This window comes from Lolium rigidum, chromosome 6 (assembly GCF_022539505.1).
Source record: "Lolium rigidum isolate FL_2022 chromosome 6, APGP_CSIRO_Lrig_0.1, whole genome shotgun sequence".
Taxonomy (NCBI): Eukaryota; Viridiplantae; Streptophyta; class Magnoliopsida; order Poales; family Poaceae; genus Lolium; species Lolium rigidum.
The window spans coordinates 237,726,303-237,744,744 of NC_061513.1; the positions used below are offsets into that span (position 1 = coordinate 237,726,303).

Here is an 18,442-nt window from a genome sequence, read left to right on the forward strand (position 1 = left end):
GTGGATCAATATCAACGGAACAAAATCATATTATAAGTGAAGGAGGCAATTTCAGTGAAAAGATGGCAGGATCATTGGAAGATAGGATTTAACTGAAATGGTTTTTCAAGAATACCTGACATCTGTAACTCTAGTGGTGCCAGGAACGATAGCTCAAATCAAGGCTTTTGCAACCTGAAGAGAACACCCCACCTCTGAAATTTTCACCACAAACATGCCAAAAATGCTCGTCTTGCAATCTGATTTCAGGTGAACCAAAATATAGGCTTCCTCATGACAGAAGAGCTAAGCCAGGAACAATCTGGTTAATGCCATATAACATAACAAATAACCTAGATTGGGACAAAAAAGTGTGCGTACAGTGCACCAAGAGTCATCCACGATCTAGTAGTAACCATAGATCGCACACCCAGCATAAAATTAAATGCATATCCTACCAGAGCCAACATGGCAAACTACACAGATGTCTATCCACCAAAGTTAACACAAGGAGCTACTACTTAGATGTCCTCATGATTGTTAATTTCTTTGCGGATGTAGTCAATAGGAGGGTACTGACGAGAGAACAAAGCTTCGATCTTGCTTTTCAACCCCCTGTACAACATGAAATGTATGCTGGTCCTGAATAGGTCATCACCCATTACATACTTGTTGGCGCATAATCCTTCCAGAATCGATATGTCTTGTTTGGTGAGCGGCAGCGCATCTTCAATGGCAAGATCAAGAGCATCACCTAAATGCACTCCAATCCACTTGATCTCAGGAACGGTAAGACCCGCGTTGTCAAATGGCCCCTCCGGCGATCCATACTTGTATGCACAGAAGATGCAAAGGGCCTCCGGATCCGGATTGACGAGCGCGTACACAGGGACAGACAGTTGATCCTTAAGTTTGCGCAAGAAAGCCCGTGTGATGATATCTGGTTGCCCATCGCCGCCTGTGACGAGCACGCAGCTGAATTCACGGAGGAATAGATGGCCCCGTCCCATGGCAAAAGTGTCGAAAACAGAAGCCCCCTGGACTACCAGGATGAAGTTGACCTCTGCACCTGGTGCGGCAGTAATCTTAGAGAATTCCGGCTGTATATAGGCTCCAGCCGAACCGAATGACCTGCAAGGGATCACCTCGCCATCTTCCCTTGTGAATATCACTGGCCCAATGACCATGCCCTGAGACGCGTGATACAAATTGAGAGATTCCCATGTGCACTCGAGCAGGCAGCATATGTCAAGCAGGGCATCATCCACGGTCTTGTGCCTCTTGCCGAAGAGCTTATCTCCGTAGCACAGCCAGTGGCTGGTGTAGCGCTCGCCAGAGAGGAGTAGTTTCTGGACCGCGGAGAGCATGGCCGTGATGGCCTTGGCCCAGCGCGAGGTCTTGGGGTCGCCGACCGTGCAACAATCGACCTTGCCGCGGCGCAGGCAGAGCTGCCGGAGCAGGGGCTCGTACTCCTGCTGCTCCAGGCCACGAGACGGAAGCTGGTAGGACAACCCTTTGTAGGCGACGATGCTGTCTTCCTTGTGCCTCAGCCCCACCACGTTCTGGATCTTGGAGAGCACCGTGTCGGCGTCGAGGTCCCTCGCGATGATGTACTTCTTGTCCAGCTCCTTGAGAGCCTGGTCATCCACCTCAGCAGTGTCAACGCCGCGCTTGGCCAGGAAGGAGCGCAGGTCGCTCCGCTTCCCCTCCGCGGCGGCCATCGATCGCTGCAAGAAATCGAACCCAGGCCGATCTAGTTGGTCAGTGCTCCAATGTGGGAAGTTGGAACCATGAAGTAAAGGCAAGTTCAGATTCACGTACCAAGAAGAGTGGAGTAATCCACAAGACGGTGCTGCTGGGCCCTCGCCGCCGACCGCTCGTCCGCCGCGAACGGAGGTTTCTTGGGGTTTCTCGGGAGTCGGGATTCCTGTTGCCCTCTCTCTCCTTTGCCTTTGCAAACGGAGTGGGCGGATCGTGCTAATGCATTATGGGTTGGGCTTCTTGATAAAATGGGCTATTGGGCTTGGTTACTGGGCCGAACCGAGAAGTAGAAGCTGAACTGTCGCCTCCCACGACAGCGGCGACAGCACACACGGGAGGGGGCGCACCACTTCGGCGGCGGCGGCGAAAAAGGAGAGGAAAGGCGACCGCTTTTCCCCGCACCCACCACGCCGGCGGCAGCGCGCCAGGAAAGGTATGATTCCCTGCCCGATTGCGGAAATCATCCGCTGATTGGCACACTACTTGCCTTCCATGGCCGTGCTTCCATTGATTTCTTGCCATTTTCTCCATCTGCTTGCCTGTAAGTCTGTGTCCATGCTGGCGCCCAGCTCTTATTACTGGGATTTCTTCGGTCTAGTTTAGATATTTTTCCCCATGATTCGGTTCGAGCATAGTTTGGTCGACTCCATCCGAGTTCGTTTAGTCCTTGAGCTGATTAATCTCGGGGGTTGGGTGTTAGGTCTTAATCAGTAGTTGGTTTAGTTGTTTCTTGTTTTGTCCTGTTTGACTAATTAGGAATAATTTATATCTGTGCTGTTCTTCACCTTTGGATTTTAATCCATGTCCCTTTCTCGGTTAGCATGTAGTCAGGTGTAGCATGTGTGTATTGGAGTTTTGGACTGTACTGATGCTTATGTCCTTGTCCTCCTCATCTTTGTTTTTTTTCTACGAAATTATGAACTATTTGGTTCCAGAAATTAGTAAGCTTTGCTGCTTGGTTGATAAATCATTATGCTGTTAGAAGTTCGGGATAATTTGTTCCATTTCAACACCTACGAGTCATTTCAAATTTGGGGATGCTGTGAAGCAGGGGATTACTCAGTGAACTTGTTCTAGTTACAGTCTGATGCTTTAATTCCCTCCTTTTCTTTAATGCCCTCCTTTTTGTGTTTTTCCATTTCTGCAGTGTCGCGCCTTCATATTCCAGCATAAGCAAACATGGCAGAGAGCTGGGATGTGCCACTCGGTGACACCAACGGAAGTGCCACTGCTCAGGGTGAACAAAGCTTGGGTGAGCCACTCAGTCACAGCAACGGAAGTGTTGCTACTCAGGATGAACAGAGCTTGGGTGAGCCACTCAGCGACAGCGACGGATATGCCATTATTCAGGGTGAACAAAGCTTGGGTGAGCCACTCAGTCACAGCAACGGAAGTGTTGCTACTCAGGATGAACAGAGCTTGGGTGAGCCACTCAGCGACAGCGACGGATATGCCATTATTCAGGGTGAACATTCTTCGGATGGAGATGAGTTAATCATCGTGGATGAGATGGACTCCTTGTGGGATGATGTCAATACCATGGTTGATTTCTCGACATTCGTGACATACTCTGTTGTCAAAGGCTTTGTAAAGGATGTGGAAAAAGAAGTAGTTCAGCAGATTGCTTCCAAGGATGAAGAGATAAGGCTGCTGCGCAAAAGGATGCTGTATCTGGGAAATGGAAGCTTAAGTTTGTATGAGGGCCGGGATAGAAAATATGATGAAGTTTATAGCATTCGCCAGCAGCTTGATGACATTTCCAAGTCACTCTTGAATTCTGAGTGGGGGCTTCCAGGGTCGCAGTATAACTCCCAAGGTGCAGAAGATGTTAGTAAACATAGAGGCAAGGAACAATTCTCTAGAAATGGCCCAACAAAGAATGAAACTCCTGAAGCCCCCTCTAAAGAGGTTTTTGTTGATCCTTCATGTCTGACGCACATGGATAGAAATGCTTTGATAGCCCATTTCAATAAAGAGATGACTAGCATGAAAAGACAGCATGATAAGGAAGTGGAAGGAAAGACAGAAGAGATATTTACACTCAAGCGAAAACTCCTGAATAAAGAAGGATCTAACCCATTGCATTTACGGCACAATAAAGAATTTGAGCAAGTGAGGAAGAAAATTGCAGAAGTCGTGATGAGATTAGATGGGCTTCTCTTGGAGAATAATAAGAGAACCACTTCTGGCATCAAGGCAGAAATACTTGCTGTTGCTGGCCAACAAGACAAGAGCAATGCTGTAGATTCTGAAATCCAGCAACTGCAAGGTACTGCCGCAAATAATCAAGAGGCGGCATGTGGTTTTCCAACCCAGGCTTCACAATTTGCATCCATAGAGGCAGATCATGCAAAGAAAATTGCAATGTTAGGATCTGATATTGAAGACGCCAGGATTGCCGCCATCATTAGAGAAGGGATAGAAGTTATTGTACTAAGAGAGTTCGTTAACGATATAAAAATAGTGTTGCATGGTAATGAGATGGAGAATAACATGAAGCAAGACATTTGCTCAGTCATTCAGAATGAAGCTGTAGCAGAAGCAGTGTTAAACCTAAATTCTTCGTTGTTGAAGTACAATGAGGAAAAAAGCTGTGCCAAAGCAGCATCGGCTCTACAAAAGCAGGAGATTGAGAATCTGAAGATAACTGTTGACTCTTTCAGTAAAGTAGTAAGGGAAAAAGAGGCATTTGTGTGTCAGATCGAATTGGGAGCAATGAAGGGTCATGTGGATTTATTATTCCATCAACTTGATTTACTTACAGACAAAGTGGAAAAGCAAGACTTCTGTATAGCTGAAAAGAACAAGGAGTTTGATATCATTGTAGGCAGGTTGGAGCAAGCTCTGCAGCATGTTCGTCAAAATGAGAACAATTTGAGGGAGTTACATGATAGGTTTAGAAATGCTACAGACTCTCTAAAGGAGGTGGAGAAACAAAATCATAATTTACGTAACATCGTCAAAGAGAAGGACAAGACATTCACATCAACCATTCATAAAGAAAAGGAGTTCAAAGAACGCATGACAAGTCTTGTTGGATCTATGAGAGAGTTCGAAAAAAAAATTACGGATCAGCAAACAATCATTGCAAATAAAGTTCAGCACAGTGAATCAAGGTGCTTGTTTTGTATTCTTTCAGAACTTGGATTACTTGTTTTTTGTGGAAATGAGCTTATTTTATGATTGCCAGTTTTTTCTTAGCCATTCTTAATTTCGTATCATGTGATTAGCTTTTTATAGTTCATAGTACTTATGAGTTATGGGTATTCCCATTTTTGTGAATAAGGATGGCGTCCTTTTTTTCGTACAGGTTTTGTTTATTGAAAGACCAATGTAAGCACCTCACAAGAGAAGTCAATCTTTTAAAAAAGAAGGCATTGTGGTATAAGGAGATATCTGAGACAAAAGGCTCAAATCTTCAGAAAGCTGAGCTTGAGGTAATAGAAATTTCAAATCCCAACTTCTAATAGTTCTTTATATTGCAAAATGCAACAAGGCTATAAAAACTTATATAATGCCCTAAAGAAGTGGGAGGTGAGTGATGTAATGTGTTGTTGTTTCTGAATTTCTGCAGGTGGATTTACTTGGTGATGAGGTTGAGACCTTGACGGATCTTCTTGCAAAAATTTACATTGCACTTGACCACTATTCTCCGGTTTTGCAACACTATACTGGAGTAAGTCTCAATTAATCATTCTCTAGTTATGTTATGTTACGAAAGGAGATATGCTAAAAACACATATTCGTATAACACAGATGTTCACCGAATTTTCAGTTAGATTTTACCGATTTGTTTATCCATTAAGTTAATGGATTTTCTCTTTGCATGCAAGTCATGGGTGTGTCTAGAATTAGTCTAGTCTTCCTCGGAATTGTTGGCATCCATCCAAACAGCATGATCTTGCACCCTTACAAATTGTGATTCTTCTGCCAGTAACTAATTTCGATCGGATTTTACCGATTTGTTTCTCCATGAAATTAATGGATTTTCTCTTTACATGCAAGTCAGTGGTGTGTCTAGAATTTGGCTACTGTTTCTCAGAATTGTTGACATTCGTCTAAACAGCATGATCTTATTGCTCTCTTATAAATTAAGATTCTTGTGTAGGTTCCTAATTGTACTTTTGCTTTGACAGGTTATGGAGACTTTGAACATGATCAGGAAACACATCAGCATAGCAAAGTAAAATGCCCCTATGCACATCTATCTATATCAGCTTGTCTAATGTTAACAGCAGCCTCGAGTTTTATTGGCCAGAAGATGGAGTTGAGGCGGTCCGCGGTAACTCTTGTAGACGTCCCTTGCTGTAGAACCAAGGGCTAGAGGTAGTGCAAAGTAGCTTGATCCCCCTCTTTAGGCAGCAGTTTTTTAGCACTTTGTAAATGACCCTGACCGTGGTTAGTACTTGTGTTTGGCTGTGATGTGATGCTATGGGCTTTATCACCTGCTGGTCTGCAAATGGGATATTGTCAAGTAGGAGCACTTGATTGACCAGCAACGACGGTTTTGGGGTGCTAGTTTTCAGATGTTGGTTTTGTGGCTGAAGATGATGTATGACGTTTATGCGCGAGTTTGACCACCTGTGGTGGTAGTATTAATATGATGATGCGTTTGTGTTTCAGGAAATGATTTGGAGTTGCACTGGTCTCAGAAATCTACAGTTGGATGTTTTTGGACCTTGATATAAGGTGGCCTAGATGGGGATATGTGGCGAGATGGCTGTTTTCTAGAACTGAAACTGTGTCGAAACATTCACTTATGTTCTTATATTTTGGCGTTGATGAATGTGCCTTGGAGACCATCTCATACTAGTAGTACTGTACAATGGCATTCCCCGTGATGGCATTCTTCAGTGCTGGGCATCAGCTTCCAGTTTCGTGCCTTTCCCATGACGGCTCAGCCAGGTTGTAAGCTTCCTGAATGGTGTAGTTCATTTTTTCCTGAAGCTTTTTAGCTGGAGTGCTCGCTGCTCTCTGAGAATAGAACGATGATGCCACATCCAAAGTACTAGAAAGAGAAAGAAGATCGAACAGCTCCAACCTTGTGTGCGAGAACAACAGATATAGGAACCGAATCGAGATACCAAAAAAAAAAAAACGATGTCAGCTCGACATTTGGACTTGATTTCGGCATTCGGGGCAACGTGTGCATCAGTAACGTTGCACACCGACTGAACCGCTCGGCTTTAACCCCTAAAAATAATTTGTTGAGCACAGCCGTCCCCTCCCCCCGCACCCTCATTCTCTGGCCCTCAAAAAACGCGGCTGCTTACGCCGGCGGGCGCATCCCTTATAAATTAAATTTTGACGCCTGAAGTTCCTAAGGTCATAGATGCCCTCAAATCAAGCTGTGCTGACCTTCGCATGCAGTGTAGTCGAGGATCCATTACCGGCTGCAAAAGCAGCTGCAGATGAGGTTTTGGCTGCAAGGATGGATAAGGCAGTTCATATTGTTTCTGAAGAAGTTAATAATCGTTGCTGGTCCAAGTATTGTGAATGACGAAGGTGACATTTTGAGGAAAGACACACCGTCCAACCTTATGGATTGGAACCCTACCGCGCGGAGTTTTCAGATGAGTATTCTTGTGTGTATTATTTGTTTTATATCTTCGAGGATTGTCCATATTTGATTCACTCTGAGCAACTAAATTGATTTGAGAAAACTGTGGTTCTTCTTGTTTATAGTTACTAGTTCTCTTAGAACTGAAATAAGCTATGCTATTACAGTGCCATTGTCTGTCAATGAACACCATAATCATCATGTATTTATTTGCATTTGTTACTATGGTAATTTCGGAACTTGCATGTTGCTACTTTCCCACCGCAGACTTCTCTTTTGGTGCTTTGTGGAAAACTGGATAGTATGTCATAAAATGTGTAGACATATGCTTTCTCTATAAGCTGCTTTCTTATCCATGACCAATGATTATCCAATGAAAGTACACCAAATATGTGTTGGAACTTGTTGTGCTATTGATATTTAACTGCATTTTGTCAAGATAATACAGTTAAATGACAAATAACTCTTAATAAGCATGATTCTAGTTTTACTAATGCATGTTGAGTAGCACTGTATATCTCAGGAATTGAACTGTGCTATAGTCTAATTAGAATACGAAGTGTAATTCAAGTGCTTTGGGCATTAGAAAGCTTTTCTTAGTATGTAAGGTAGCTTAATAGCATAATTTCATCACCCCCCCCCCCCAAACATTAGATTTTGGTGACCATGCTAAAAAAAGTTTGTTTGCAGTGGGAGGACTCGCTTGATCCTGAGGGCTCGAGATCAGAATCACATTGATAACACTTTCCTATCCCAAGGAGAATATCTGTTTCTCCTTTGCAAGTGGCAGATAATAAAGCTGGGCGTAGAAGGGCAAGGAAATGGAGCTCGGTAGAAGAAGAGATGTTAACAAAGGGGGTGGAACAGCATGTTCTTCTCCTTATTCATGATTGTTGTTTACTGTCTCAAAGCAGTTTCAACAATTTTCTTGTATGATTCTTATCGCTTCTCCTTATTTGTTTCTTGTGAAGGTTTGGTAGAGGCACTTGGAAGGATATTTTTCTCCACAATCCTGATGTCTATTGGTAGAACACAGGGGGCTACCGAAATTCGACACTCAAGTTCGTTTTATTTACTGATCTTTCATGAAGCAGTAACTGCAGAAATGATCGTATCTTGCAGGGGGACTTGAAGGATAAATGGAGAAGCATTATGAGGTGACGGAGAAACATACCGGAGTTAAGTGCGGCTGAATTACATTAGGATTTAGGGTGGACTGAAAACAGAAATAGAAAAAAAATAAGAATCACCCGAGTCGCCTCCTCTCCTCCCGAGTCACCTCCCCCCGGGCGGCTCCGGAGGATCCCGCCTTCCCCAACCCTAAGAGCCCCTCCTCTCCTCCCTCTCCTGGCCTCAGTTGCCGCCGGCGCTGGCGGTGATGGCGGCGCCTATCCGTCTGGGGCGGCGGTGGGCAGGGGAGGTGGTTCCCGGCCGCTGTTCAGGGGAGTTGGTGGGCGGCGGCGGAGGACCATGGGCGGCGCGGCTGGGCATAGCTGGGGCCTGAGCGCCTCCACCGGATCAGTGACAAGGAAGGGGTGGTGCGCTGCCAGCACCCTCCACGCGGTGGTGCTCTGCGCCGCCTCAATCCGATCTAGGGTTTCGGCCAAGATCTGGACCGGGTGAGTCTGGGCAGGTGCGGTCCTGGTGTTGGTCCTTGCCACACCGCCGGGCCGTGCTGGACTACCCTCTCCATGTCTTCCGATCTGGTTGGTAGTTGACCGGCGGTGAGGGGGCTGCTAGTCTTGCGAATAATGGTGGTGGTCCTCGGATTCCTCTCGCGTCAAGTGAAGATCGGTCGGAAGCTTTTTCCCACTGGGCTGGCTGGATTGTCGTGTGCCGGAAGGCCCTGCCGGCAAAATTCATTGTGCGATCAATGCATGAGGATTGTTGGATGGGCGTTTTCGGTCGTGCGCACCCATGTGTTTTATCTGACCGTTTGGTTTCAGAGGGAGCAATTTGAAGCTTTGTTGGCTGTTAAATCATGGAGCTCGTTTTCTTTCCATAGTGCTGGCGGAGAAGGTCATGAAATCCGAGATCGGTGGAAGAGCAATGGTGATCAGATCTTGGTGGTGAGGTAGAATTGGCTTGGTGCTTCGTGACTTCAAACAACGACTAGTATGTGGGGGTGACTACATAGGAGAAGTTCAGAGTTAGGGTGAAAATCCAAGGTCTGGCCTTAATTAGTTGTGGCTGGCAATGTTCTTGTTGAAGACATTGTTTTGAGAGTGAGGACTTTCTTCAGGGTGAAAACCTAAGATCTATGATCGGACGATGACAGTGTTTGTGCACTATTTTCCTTCCTGGAGGCGTTGCTTATGGAGAAGCTGATCTTCTGGTTAGTGGTGCTAGTGCACTACTAGAAATCCCCTAATTGCCGACGGTGAAACTTAATAGCCGACGGGTCGTCGGCTATTGTGGCAATAACCGACGGTAGCTTCAGTGGCCGACGGTTACCGACGACCTCTCGGGTATGACTACTAATACCCGACGGTATAGTTGATTGCGTGACGGGGAATGTCCAACTCTCGGCTATCTGATCGAATGGCCGACGGTTATCGACAACCTCTCGGGTATGACTACCAATTACCGACGGTATAGTCAATTACACGACGGGGGATGGCTAACTCTCGGCTATCCGATCGAATGGCCGACGGTAATCGACAACCTCTCGGGCATGACTTTCAATAACCGACGGTATAGTTGATTGCGCGATGACGGATGGCCAACTCTCATACTTCATCGAATATTTTTGTGTGAAGTCTCAAAGTTTTAATTACCAATATATTGTTAATTTGAAAACATATAAGAGACTGTGGCGCCAAAAATCGCGGTTTTTTCCTCAATCTTGTTTCTTCCCGCCGTGCTGATCTTTTCAGTTTCTACATAGTACAACTAACAATCATACGTCCCCTAAATTTTCGCTCCACTACCATTTATTTATATTTTGAGTGCTCCTCACCTAGACCTGGTCGCCTCCCAAGTGACGGAGAACACGACTCCAACTGCCGTCAGCTCCTCCTCCTCCTCGCCGCCACCACCACCACGAGCACTTCACGCCCACCTCGCCGTCGAGGCCGCCAGACCCGCGCTAGTATGATCCACCATTTCATCATCCCGTTTTCCCCTCCCATCTTTCCCCCAGATCAGGAGATATTCTGCTCTGCTCGCCTCGGCCAGGATCCGATCGTGGATGCCCTCCCGCGCGCTTCGTCTATCATCGGGGCTCCTAGGGACCTTGTGGGTCGATGGCTCGATATGATGCGCTGTGTCATCCGTCCTGGTCATCAGCTGGCCTTTCCCTTCCTTCTTACCGGCTGCCTAAGATGGGTGCTGCTCTGCCCAATCTGGTTTCCTCCTCGCCTGATCTGCGTGTGTGGATCAGTTGCCCGGCCGTTGTCAGTTCATTGTGTGCAGCCTTCCCGGTAAGTGCACAATCCAACTCCCAGTTGTTTTCACTTATTGACATACGGATCAGCTGCTAGTTTTAATGATTAGGCAAAGTGAAATCAACCGATATTGGTATATGAGGAAATTTTGTCATATATACTTGAGCCTGGTAAGAGTTTTTCCTGTTTGATGTGGCTAGATCAAAAGCATCGTAATTGAGTAATTTATAATTTTGTTGTTTGCATGTGCTTAATTATATCTGATATAAACTCAATTGTTACCCACTCAACTTTTACTTTATATTCTCAGTGAACGACACAATACATAAAATGGTAGAGAGTTCCGATCTGCCTAGAGATGCCTTCTTAGCCATCTATTGTAGCACTGTTGCACATAGCATAGTACGAAATTACCTTCCAGCAGTCTCGGAATCAATTGGAGCACCTTCGCTCATGTATAGAATACTAGTGTTAACTCATATAGAATCATTTATCTAGTCTGCACAATGGCAGTAGCTCTCACTTCAGTTTGTACATTCCGCTGGGAACTACAAGTTTGTACTACTGATTAGAGGGGAACATAGAACTGCTAATTAGAAATTTGATAATCTGATAACAGTACCACTTAGCACTTACTTTTATAGCTCTTCCGATAACTCATACCTATACTGCATATATATTGGTCAGACTAGTATCGAGTGCTATGGTTGAGATGAATTCGAATGTGAAGTTGTTGATTTGCTCATTGTCCCTTTGTCTCAGGTTATGTATGAATTGACGAGCAGGAAGACACGTTAGGGAGATTCAGCAGGCAGGTTAGTGCCCAGTGCCATGGTTAAGATAAAAAGGTAGGTTATGGAGGAATCATGTCAGCAGATTGAGCAAGCAAGTCAGGAGAGGGACAAATAGTCCAGATTACCTGAAAGGTTAGTTCAACATAGATTCTTCAAGTAGGAGTAATAGATTAATTGTTTGGAAATTTATAGTCGCTATTAAAAGGCAGCTTCCATGTACAAATGGACCGAGTTAGCATATCCAGAATTGGCACTTTTCAAAGGTGATAGTACATAAGCATCTGTGATATCTTTTAGCCATTGTCAAATTATTTGATGTTATTTAGTTAGCCTCTTGTGTTTTGTTCTTTGTGCAAACTCCTGCAACTGCTGCATGACAAATTAAATCAGAATGCTAGAAGTTTTGGCTGGTAACATGACTCTAAGCAAGTGCTGGAATAATTGGGGCGATTAAATAAAATGTAGCAAGTACACTGATATGACTTGCATTATCGGTAATTACCTGCTTGTATGGCTAGAATAGGAGTGAAGTACTAGTATAATGATAGTCAAGTTTGGTATCTGTAGCTCAATTAATGTCACTCTACTTATTGTGCATTTGGCTGAGTCGTTCCTTGTTCCAATACTAAGACGTGATCAGCTTTATATGTCTCTGCGTACATGATTTCAGAATAGTTAAGTTTGCTGTAGCTCAATTAAGTTTGAACTACATTACATAATTTTTCATCTCTCTTACAACTACTGTTATCTTTTCTTAGGGAATGGAAAGCAATACTAGGGGAGTCCAGGTCTAATCTATATGGCGATCGGTGTGATGATTTTTATGGTGATGGGCGTGATGATATCTATGGCGACTATGATGAGGAGTCTTGTAGTTTGGAAAATTTAGCTTATGCAACGTGTTTGGGTCTTTATCTTTACTATATCTTAGTCACAATTTTGTTTTGCACAACACTTCCTAGATTGATCTTATACTTTAAATGTAATGATGTTCTTTTGTTAGTGCGGCAAGGTGTAATATGATGAATTTTCTTGAAATATTAATATTCTGAAACATTAATCACGTTCCCTTGCTCTAGTCAAAGCAATTAAGGTGACTAGTGACAACAATAATCTTGGGTTTAAATTTTACCAACAGCTCGTTGAGAAATTGTGTCCTATGATGAACTACATGAATGAATGAAGGGTTGTATGCACCGTTGGTTATCCTACTAACTGAGGATTTGACTCTCCTCTCGGTAATAACAAACCCTGACGGGCCAAAAATCCCATGGCTATTATGAAAACTGACGGGGGGTGATACATCTCAGAAAATTAATACCCGAGGGGTAACCGTCGGCTATAAGTATTGCCGAGCTACTACAAGGCAGGGGCTGACCAAACCATGGCCGACGGCTCACCGTCAGCCTATTACCGTGGGTAAATACATTACCCGAGGGTACCGTCGGATATTAGACTAATGGCCGACCGAGCATTCCCGACGGGAGATATCCGATGGTGTACCGTCGGTTACAATTATATCCGAAGGTAAACTAAAATATCCGACGGTAATTAGACCCTCGGTTAATTGGGGATATCTAGTAGTGGTGTTGCTGTTTCAAGTTTTCGATCTCTGTAGTGGGATTTTTCTTTTTTGTAATTTTTCTCTTTTTTTTTTGGCTGTGTGCATCATTTATGCTATTAGGACATGATGTTGTTGCAGACTGGATGTAATTGGTATCTCCGCGATATTAATATATACTCTTTATCGAATTTTTTTAGGATTTAGGGTACATCAGGGTGGTTTCCTATGGTGAAGTTGCAGGCCTTTGCACCACTGTAGCTGGGATCAGTTTTGGTATCGTCACCTACAAACGCTGACTACCCTGAGCTTCTCTTATCTGTCTACCTAGCTGCTATTATTGATTAGAGTCCTCCCTGTAGTAATTTAGGGGTTCCTCCGGCACTTTCAGGCATGCAGGAATGTCTTTGTCTTTGTGGAAGCCATATTACACATGAGGGATGTTCTGGCATAACCTAATTGCAACAACTGAAGTGCTCTATAAGTCATTAAGACTGCTCATAGTGGGAGTAACATAGGTAGTAACATCACACATATCAAGACATTTTGATGACATCGCATACTAATAAATGAAGAAAGAGAGTGAGGTGGTAACTAGCTATATTACCATAACATCACACATCTCAAAGCAATATGAGTCTACAACATAATTAATAATACATTGCATGACACCACATCTAAGTTACTACCCACTATGAAGGTAGTAACTTAGACTAGTAACATAACATATGTTACTAGTCTAAGTTACTCTCCACTATGAGCAGCCTAAATTGTGTATGTGCATCAGTCTTTTACATCTTACAAATTGGTCACATATTTTACAAGTTTGCTGGGACATCATTGGTGACGATCTGCTTGCTGCCCTGGAGCATCTGCACAAGGGGCAGTTCGACAACTTCCAGCGGCTAAATTCCTCGATTTTAATTCTTCTACCAAAGAAGGAGAACCTGTTGGCTATCCAAGAGTTCAGGCCGGTCAGCCTGATCCATGCTTTCTCGAAGATCCTAGCTGCCCATCTTGCGCCCCTACTGCCATCGATCATCTCCAAGGCACAGTGTGTGTTTGTGCAAAGCAGGAGCATACATGAGAATTTTAAATTGGTTGCAAACACGGTGAGGTTTCTCCACAGAAAAAAGAAACAAGCGGTGATGATGAAAATTGATATCTCAAAAGCTTTTGATACGGTTTCCTCAGAGTTTTTGCTGGAGGTGCTCAGATGGAGGGGTTTTGGCAGAGTTTTCTGCAACTTAATCTATAGCATTATTCACTCATCTCTCACCTCGATCATGATTAACGGGGAAAGAGCAGACAAGATCCACCTGGCAAGGGGAGTCCGCCAGGGCGACCCGCTTTCGCCCACTCTCTTCATCCTCGCAATGGACAACTTGCAAGTGGCTATACAATGGGTTGTAGACCACTGCTTGCTCAGTGACCTCGGGCTGAACCTGGGAGTGCTCCGGATCTCTTATCTACGCAGACGACGCTGTCCTTTTCTTCAGACCTGTGTGACTGATTTGGAAATGATGTCTTCGATCCTTGATCTCTTTGCAAGTGCATCGGCCTGAAAGTGAACATGCAGAAGAGCCACGCAACCTGCATTCGCTGCGATGACGACACTGTGCAAGGAGTGGCTAATTTCTTCAGGTGCACGAGGAAAGATTTCCCTATCATGTATCTTGGCTTGCCCGAGCCGATGTATGGCCACTTATCGACAAGTACTCGGGTAAGATGAAGGGATGGAAACCAAGGTTTCTGAGAATTAGTAGCCGCCTTACCTTGACCCGGTAAGTGCTCATGGCCCTCCCTCTGCATCTCCTCTCGGTATTGCCTGTACCCCAATGGGCGCTGGATATCATCAACCGTCGATGCATAGGCTTCGTGTGGGAAGGGGAGGAGGAGGTGAATGGAGGCCACTTCCTCCTCCCATGGTCCGGGGTATGCTAGCCCACAGAGAACGGCGTTCTTGGCGTGCTTAATCTGAAGCTCTTCGGCACCGCACTTCGTTTCCGCTGGCCCTAGCTGTGATGGGCCTCAGAACCACATCCATGGGCGCTGATTCCGGTTTAGGAAGACCTGGAAGCGTTGGCCATCTTCAGAGCTGCATCTTTCATTCGCATTGGCGATGGGACAAGGGCGTTGTTCTGGACTGATGCATGGCTCCCTGGAGGAAAATCAGTGCAGGATGTGGTCCCTATCCTGCACTCCTTTGTCAAGAAATCAAACATCACTGTGGCAGCAGCACTGCAAAACAATCGTTGGGTTAGAGATATAACATGGGGTCTCTCTTCGTCGGCGCTTGCTCAGTATTTGCAGCTCTGGGATTTATTAGAGGGAACCACCTTAACTGTCGGCCAACGAGATGAGGTGGTTTGGCGGCTCTCGCACGGTGGTGCTTTCTCTGTCAACTCGGCCTACAAAACCTATTTGGAAGTCGAAGGCCCCCTGATGTCTACGGGTGCTTCTATTCTTGTAGACAGTGTTGGGCCTCCAAGAGCAGAGGTTTGTAGAACAGCAACAAGTTTCCCTTAAGTGGATCACCCAAGGTTTATCGAACTCAGGGAGGAAGAGGTCAAAGATATCCCTCTCATGCAACCCCGCAACCACAAAGCAAGAAGTCTCTTGTGTCCCCAACACACCTAATAGGTGCACTAGTTCGGCGAAGAGATAGTGAAATACAGGTGGTATGAATAAGTATGAGCAGTAGTAACGGCGCCGGAAAAGTGCTTGCTCGGCGTGTGGTTGATGGTGGTAATATTGCAGGAAGTACGGATGCGATAAAACGAGTAAACAAGCAGCGGTAGCGATATTTAGGAACAAGGCCTAGGGATCATACTTTCACTAGTGGACACTCTCAACATTGATCACATAACAGAATAAATAGATAAATGCTAGACTCTACACCCTCTTGTTGGATGATGAACACCACTAACCGTGTAGGATTACACGAACCCTCAATGCCGGAGTTAACAAGCTCCACAATATTCAATGTTCATATTTAAATAACCTTAGAGTGCATAACGGATCAACATAACCAAACCAAGTACTAACATAGCATGCACACTTGTCACCTTCACACTACGAAAGGAGGAATAGATCACATCAATACTATCATAGCAATAGTTAACTTCATAATCTACAAGAGATCACAATCATAGCCTACGCCAAGTACTACACGATGCACACACTGTCACCATTACACCGTGCAGGAGGAATAAACTACTTTAATAACATCACTAGAGTAGCACACAGATATATTGTGATACAAAACACATTGCAATCATAAAGATATATACATAAGCGCTTCACTATGCTATTCATAACAGTGAATAAGTATTCTGTGAAATATAGCCTAAGAGACCCACACGATGCACACACTGTCACCTTTACACACGTGGGACAAGGAGTCTCCGGAGATCACATAAGTAAAATCCACTTGACTAGCACAATGACATCTAGATTACAAGCATCATCATATGAATCTCAATCATGTAAGGCAGCTCATGAGATTATTGTATTGAAGCACATAGGAGAGAGATTAACCACATAGCTACCGGTACAGCCCCGAGCCTCGATGGAGAACTACTCCCTCCTCATGGGAGACAGCAGCGTTGATAGAGATGGCGGTGGCGTCGATGGAGGAGCATTCCGGGGGCACTTCCCCGTCCCGGCGGCGTGCCGGAACAGAGACTCTTGTCCCCCAGATCTTGGCTTCGCGATGGCGGCGGCTCTGAAAGGTTTTCTCTGGTTTCGTCGAACGTCGTAGGGTTTTCGCGACGGAGACTTTAAGTAGGCGGAAGGGCAAGGTCGGTGGAGTCTCGGTGGGGCCACACACTAGGCCGGCGCGGCCGGGGCTTGGGCCGCGCCGCCCTACTGTGTCCCCACCTCGTGGCCCCACTTCGTTTCCCCTTCGGACTTCTGGAAGCTTCGTGGAAAAATAGGACCCTGGGCGTTGATTTCGTCCAATTCCGATAATATTTCCTTACTAGGATTTCTGGAACCAAAAACAGCAGAAAACAGGAACTGGCCCTTCGGCATCTCGTCAATAGGTTAGTTCCGGAAAACGCATAAATATGACATAAAGTATGCGTAAAACATGTAGATATCATCAATAATGTGGCATGGAACATAAGAAATTATCGATACGTCGGAGACGTATCAGCATCCCCAAGCTTAGTTTCTGCTCGTCCCGAGCGAGTAAACGATAACAAAGATAATTTCCGGAGTGACATGCCATCATAACCTTGATCATACTATTGTAAGCATATGTAATGAATGCAGCGATCAAAACAATGGTAATGACATGAGTAAACAAATGAATCATAAAGCAAAGACTTTTCATGAATAGTACTTTCAAGACAAGTATCAATAAGTCTAGCATAAGTGTTAACTCATAAAGCAATAAATCAAAGTAAAGGTATTGAAGCAACACAAAGGAAGATTAAGTTTCAGCGGTTGCCTTCAACTTATAACATGTATATCTCATGGATATTGTCAATGTAAAGTAATATAACAAGTGCAATATGCAAGTATGTAGGAATCAATGCACAGTTCACACAAGTGTTTGCTTCTTGAGGTGGAGAGAGATAGGTGAACTGACTCAACATAAAAGGTAAAAGAATGGCCCTTCGCAGAGGGAAGCATTGATTGCTATATTTGTGCTAGAGCGTTGGTTTTGAAAACATATAGAGAGCATAAAAGTAAATTTTTTAGAGGTGTTTGTTGTTGTCAACGAATGGTAGTGGGCACTCTAACCCCCTTGCCAGACAAACCTTCAAAGAGCGGCTCCCATGAAGGACGTTATCTCTACCAGCAAGGTAGATCATCCCTCTTCTCTTTTGTTTACACATGTATTTTAGTTTTATTTATGGATGACACTCCTCCCAACCTTTTGCTTACACAAGCCATGGCTAACCGAATCCTCGGGTGCCTTCCAACATTCACATACCATGAAGGAGTGTCTATTTGCAAAATTAAGTTGCTTACCGATGAATCAGAGCAAAACATGTGAAGAGAATTATTAATGAAGGTTGATTAATTGGGGGCTGGGAACCCCGCGCCAGCTCTTTTTGCAAAATTATTGGATAAACAGATGAAGCCACTAGTCCATTGGTGAAAGTTGCCCAACAAGAATGAAAGATAAACACCACATACTTCCTCATGAGCTATAAAACATTGACACAAATCAGAGGTGATAAATTTTGAATTATTTAAAGGTAGCACTCAAGCAATTTACTTTGGAATGGCGAAGAAATACCATGTAGTAGGTAGGTATGGTGGACACAAATGGCATAGTGGTTGGCTCAAGGATTTTGGATGCATGAGAAGTATTCCCTCTCGATACAAGGTTTAGGCTAGCAAGGTTATTTGAAACAAACACAAGGATGAACCGGTGCAACAAAAC

At 44.6% G+C, this 18,442-nt stretch overlaps 2 protein-coding genes, 1 long non-coding RNA gene and 1 pseudogene across 4 annotated transcripts; 3 read left to right on the top strand and 1 right to left on the bottom strand.

Annotated features, from left to right (window-relative positions):
• Positions 1-462: 462 nt before the first annotated feature.
• LOC124663844 (DNA topoisomerase 6 subunit A3-like) lies at positions 463-1,700 on the bottom strand. Its single transcript, XM_047201497.1, has one exon. The coding sequence runs from the start codon at positions 1,698-1,700 to the stop codon at positions 501-503; it is 1,200 nt and encodes a 399-aa protein (XP_047057453.1). The 3' UTR covers positions 463-500.
• A 366-nt stretch (positions 1,701-2,066) lies between these two features.
• LOC124661999 (WPP domain-associated protein-like) lies at positions 2,067-6,367 on the top strand. 2 transcript variants are annotated; one of them, XM_047199889.1, is made up of 5 exons: positions 2,067-2,173; positions 2,888-4,856; positions 5,051-5,177; positions 5,315-5,416; positions 5,877-6,367. In XM_047199889.1, exons 2-5 carry the CDS (start codon positions 2,920-2,922, stop codon positions 5,925-5,927), a joined length of 2,217 nt encoding a protein of 738 aa, XP_047055845.1. In that variant the 5' UTR covers positions 2,067-2,173; positions 2,888-2,919; the 3' UTR covers positions 5,928-6,367. The 2 variants fall into 2 exon arrangements, with proteins under 2 accessions (XP_047055845.1, XP_047055846.1); XM_047199890.1 differs by lacking the exon at positions 2,067-2,173 and adding an exon at positions 2,195-2,281.
• Positions 6,368-7,050: 683 nt separating this feature from the next.
• LOC124663845 lies at positions 7,051-8,329 on the top strand (annotated as a pseudogene).
• A 2,020-nt stretch (positions 8,330-10,349) lies between these two features.
• Positions 10,350-12,489, top strand: LOC124658908. Its single transcript, XR_006989379.1, has 3 exons — positions 10,350-10,722; positions 11,449-11,612; positions 12,239-12,489. It is a non-coding gene; the product is annotated as an uncharacterized LOC124658908 (long non-coding RNA).
• The last annotated feature ends 5,953 nt before the right edge of the window (positions 12,490-18,442 follow it).

Coding starts and splice junctions, on each gene's coding strand:
- LOC124663844 (XM_047201497.1), bottom strand. CDS start 1,700: ATGGCCGCCGCGGAGGGGAAGCGGAGCGACCTGCGCTCCTTCCTGGCC.
- LOC124661999 (XM_047199889.1), top strand. CDS start 2,920: ATGGCAGAGAGCTGGGATGTGCCACTCGGTGACACCAACGGAAGTGCC. Junction 4,857..5,050: donor GTTCAGCACAGTGAATCAAG/GTGCTTGTTTTG, acceptor TTTTTCGTACAG/GTTTTGTTTATTGAAAGACC. Junction 5,178..5,314: donor TTCAGAAAGCTGAGCTTGAG/GTAATAGAAATT, acceptor GAATTTCTGCAG/GTGGATTTACTTGGTGATGA.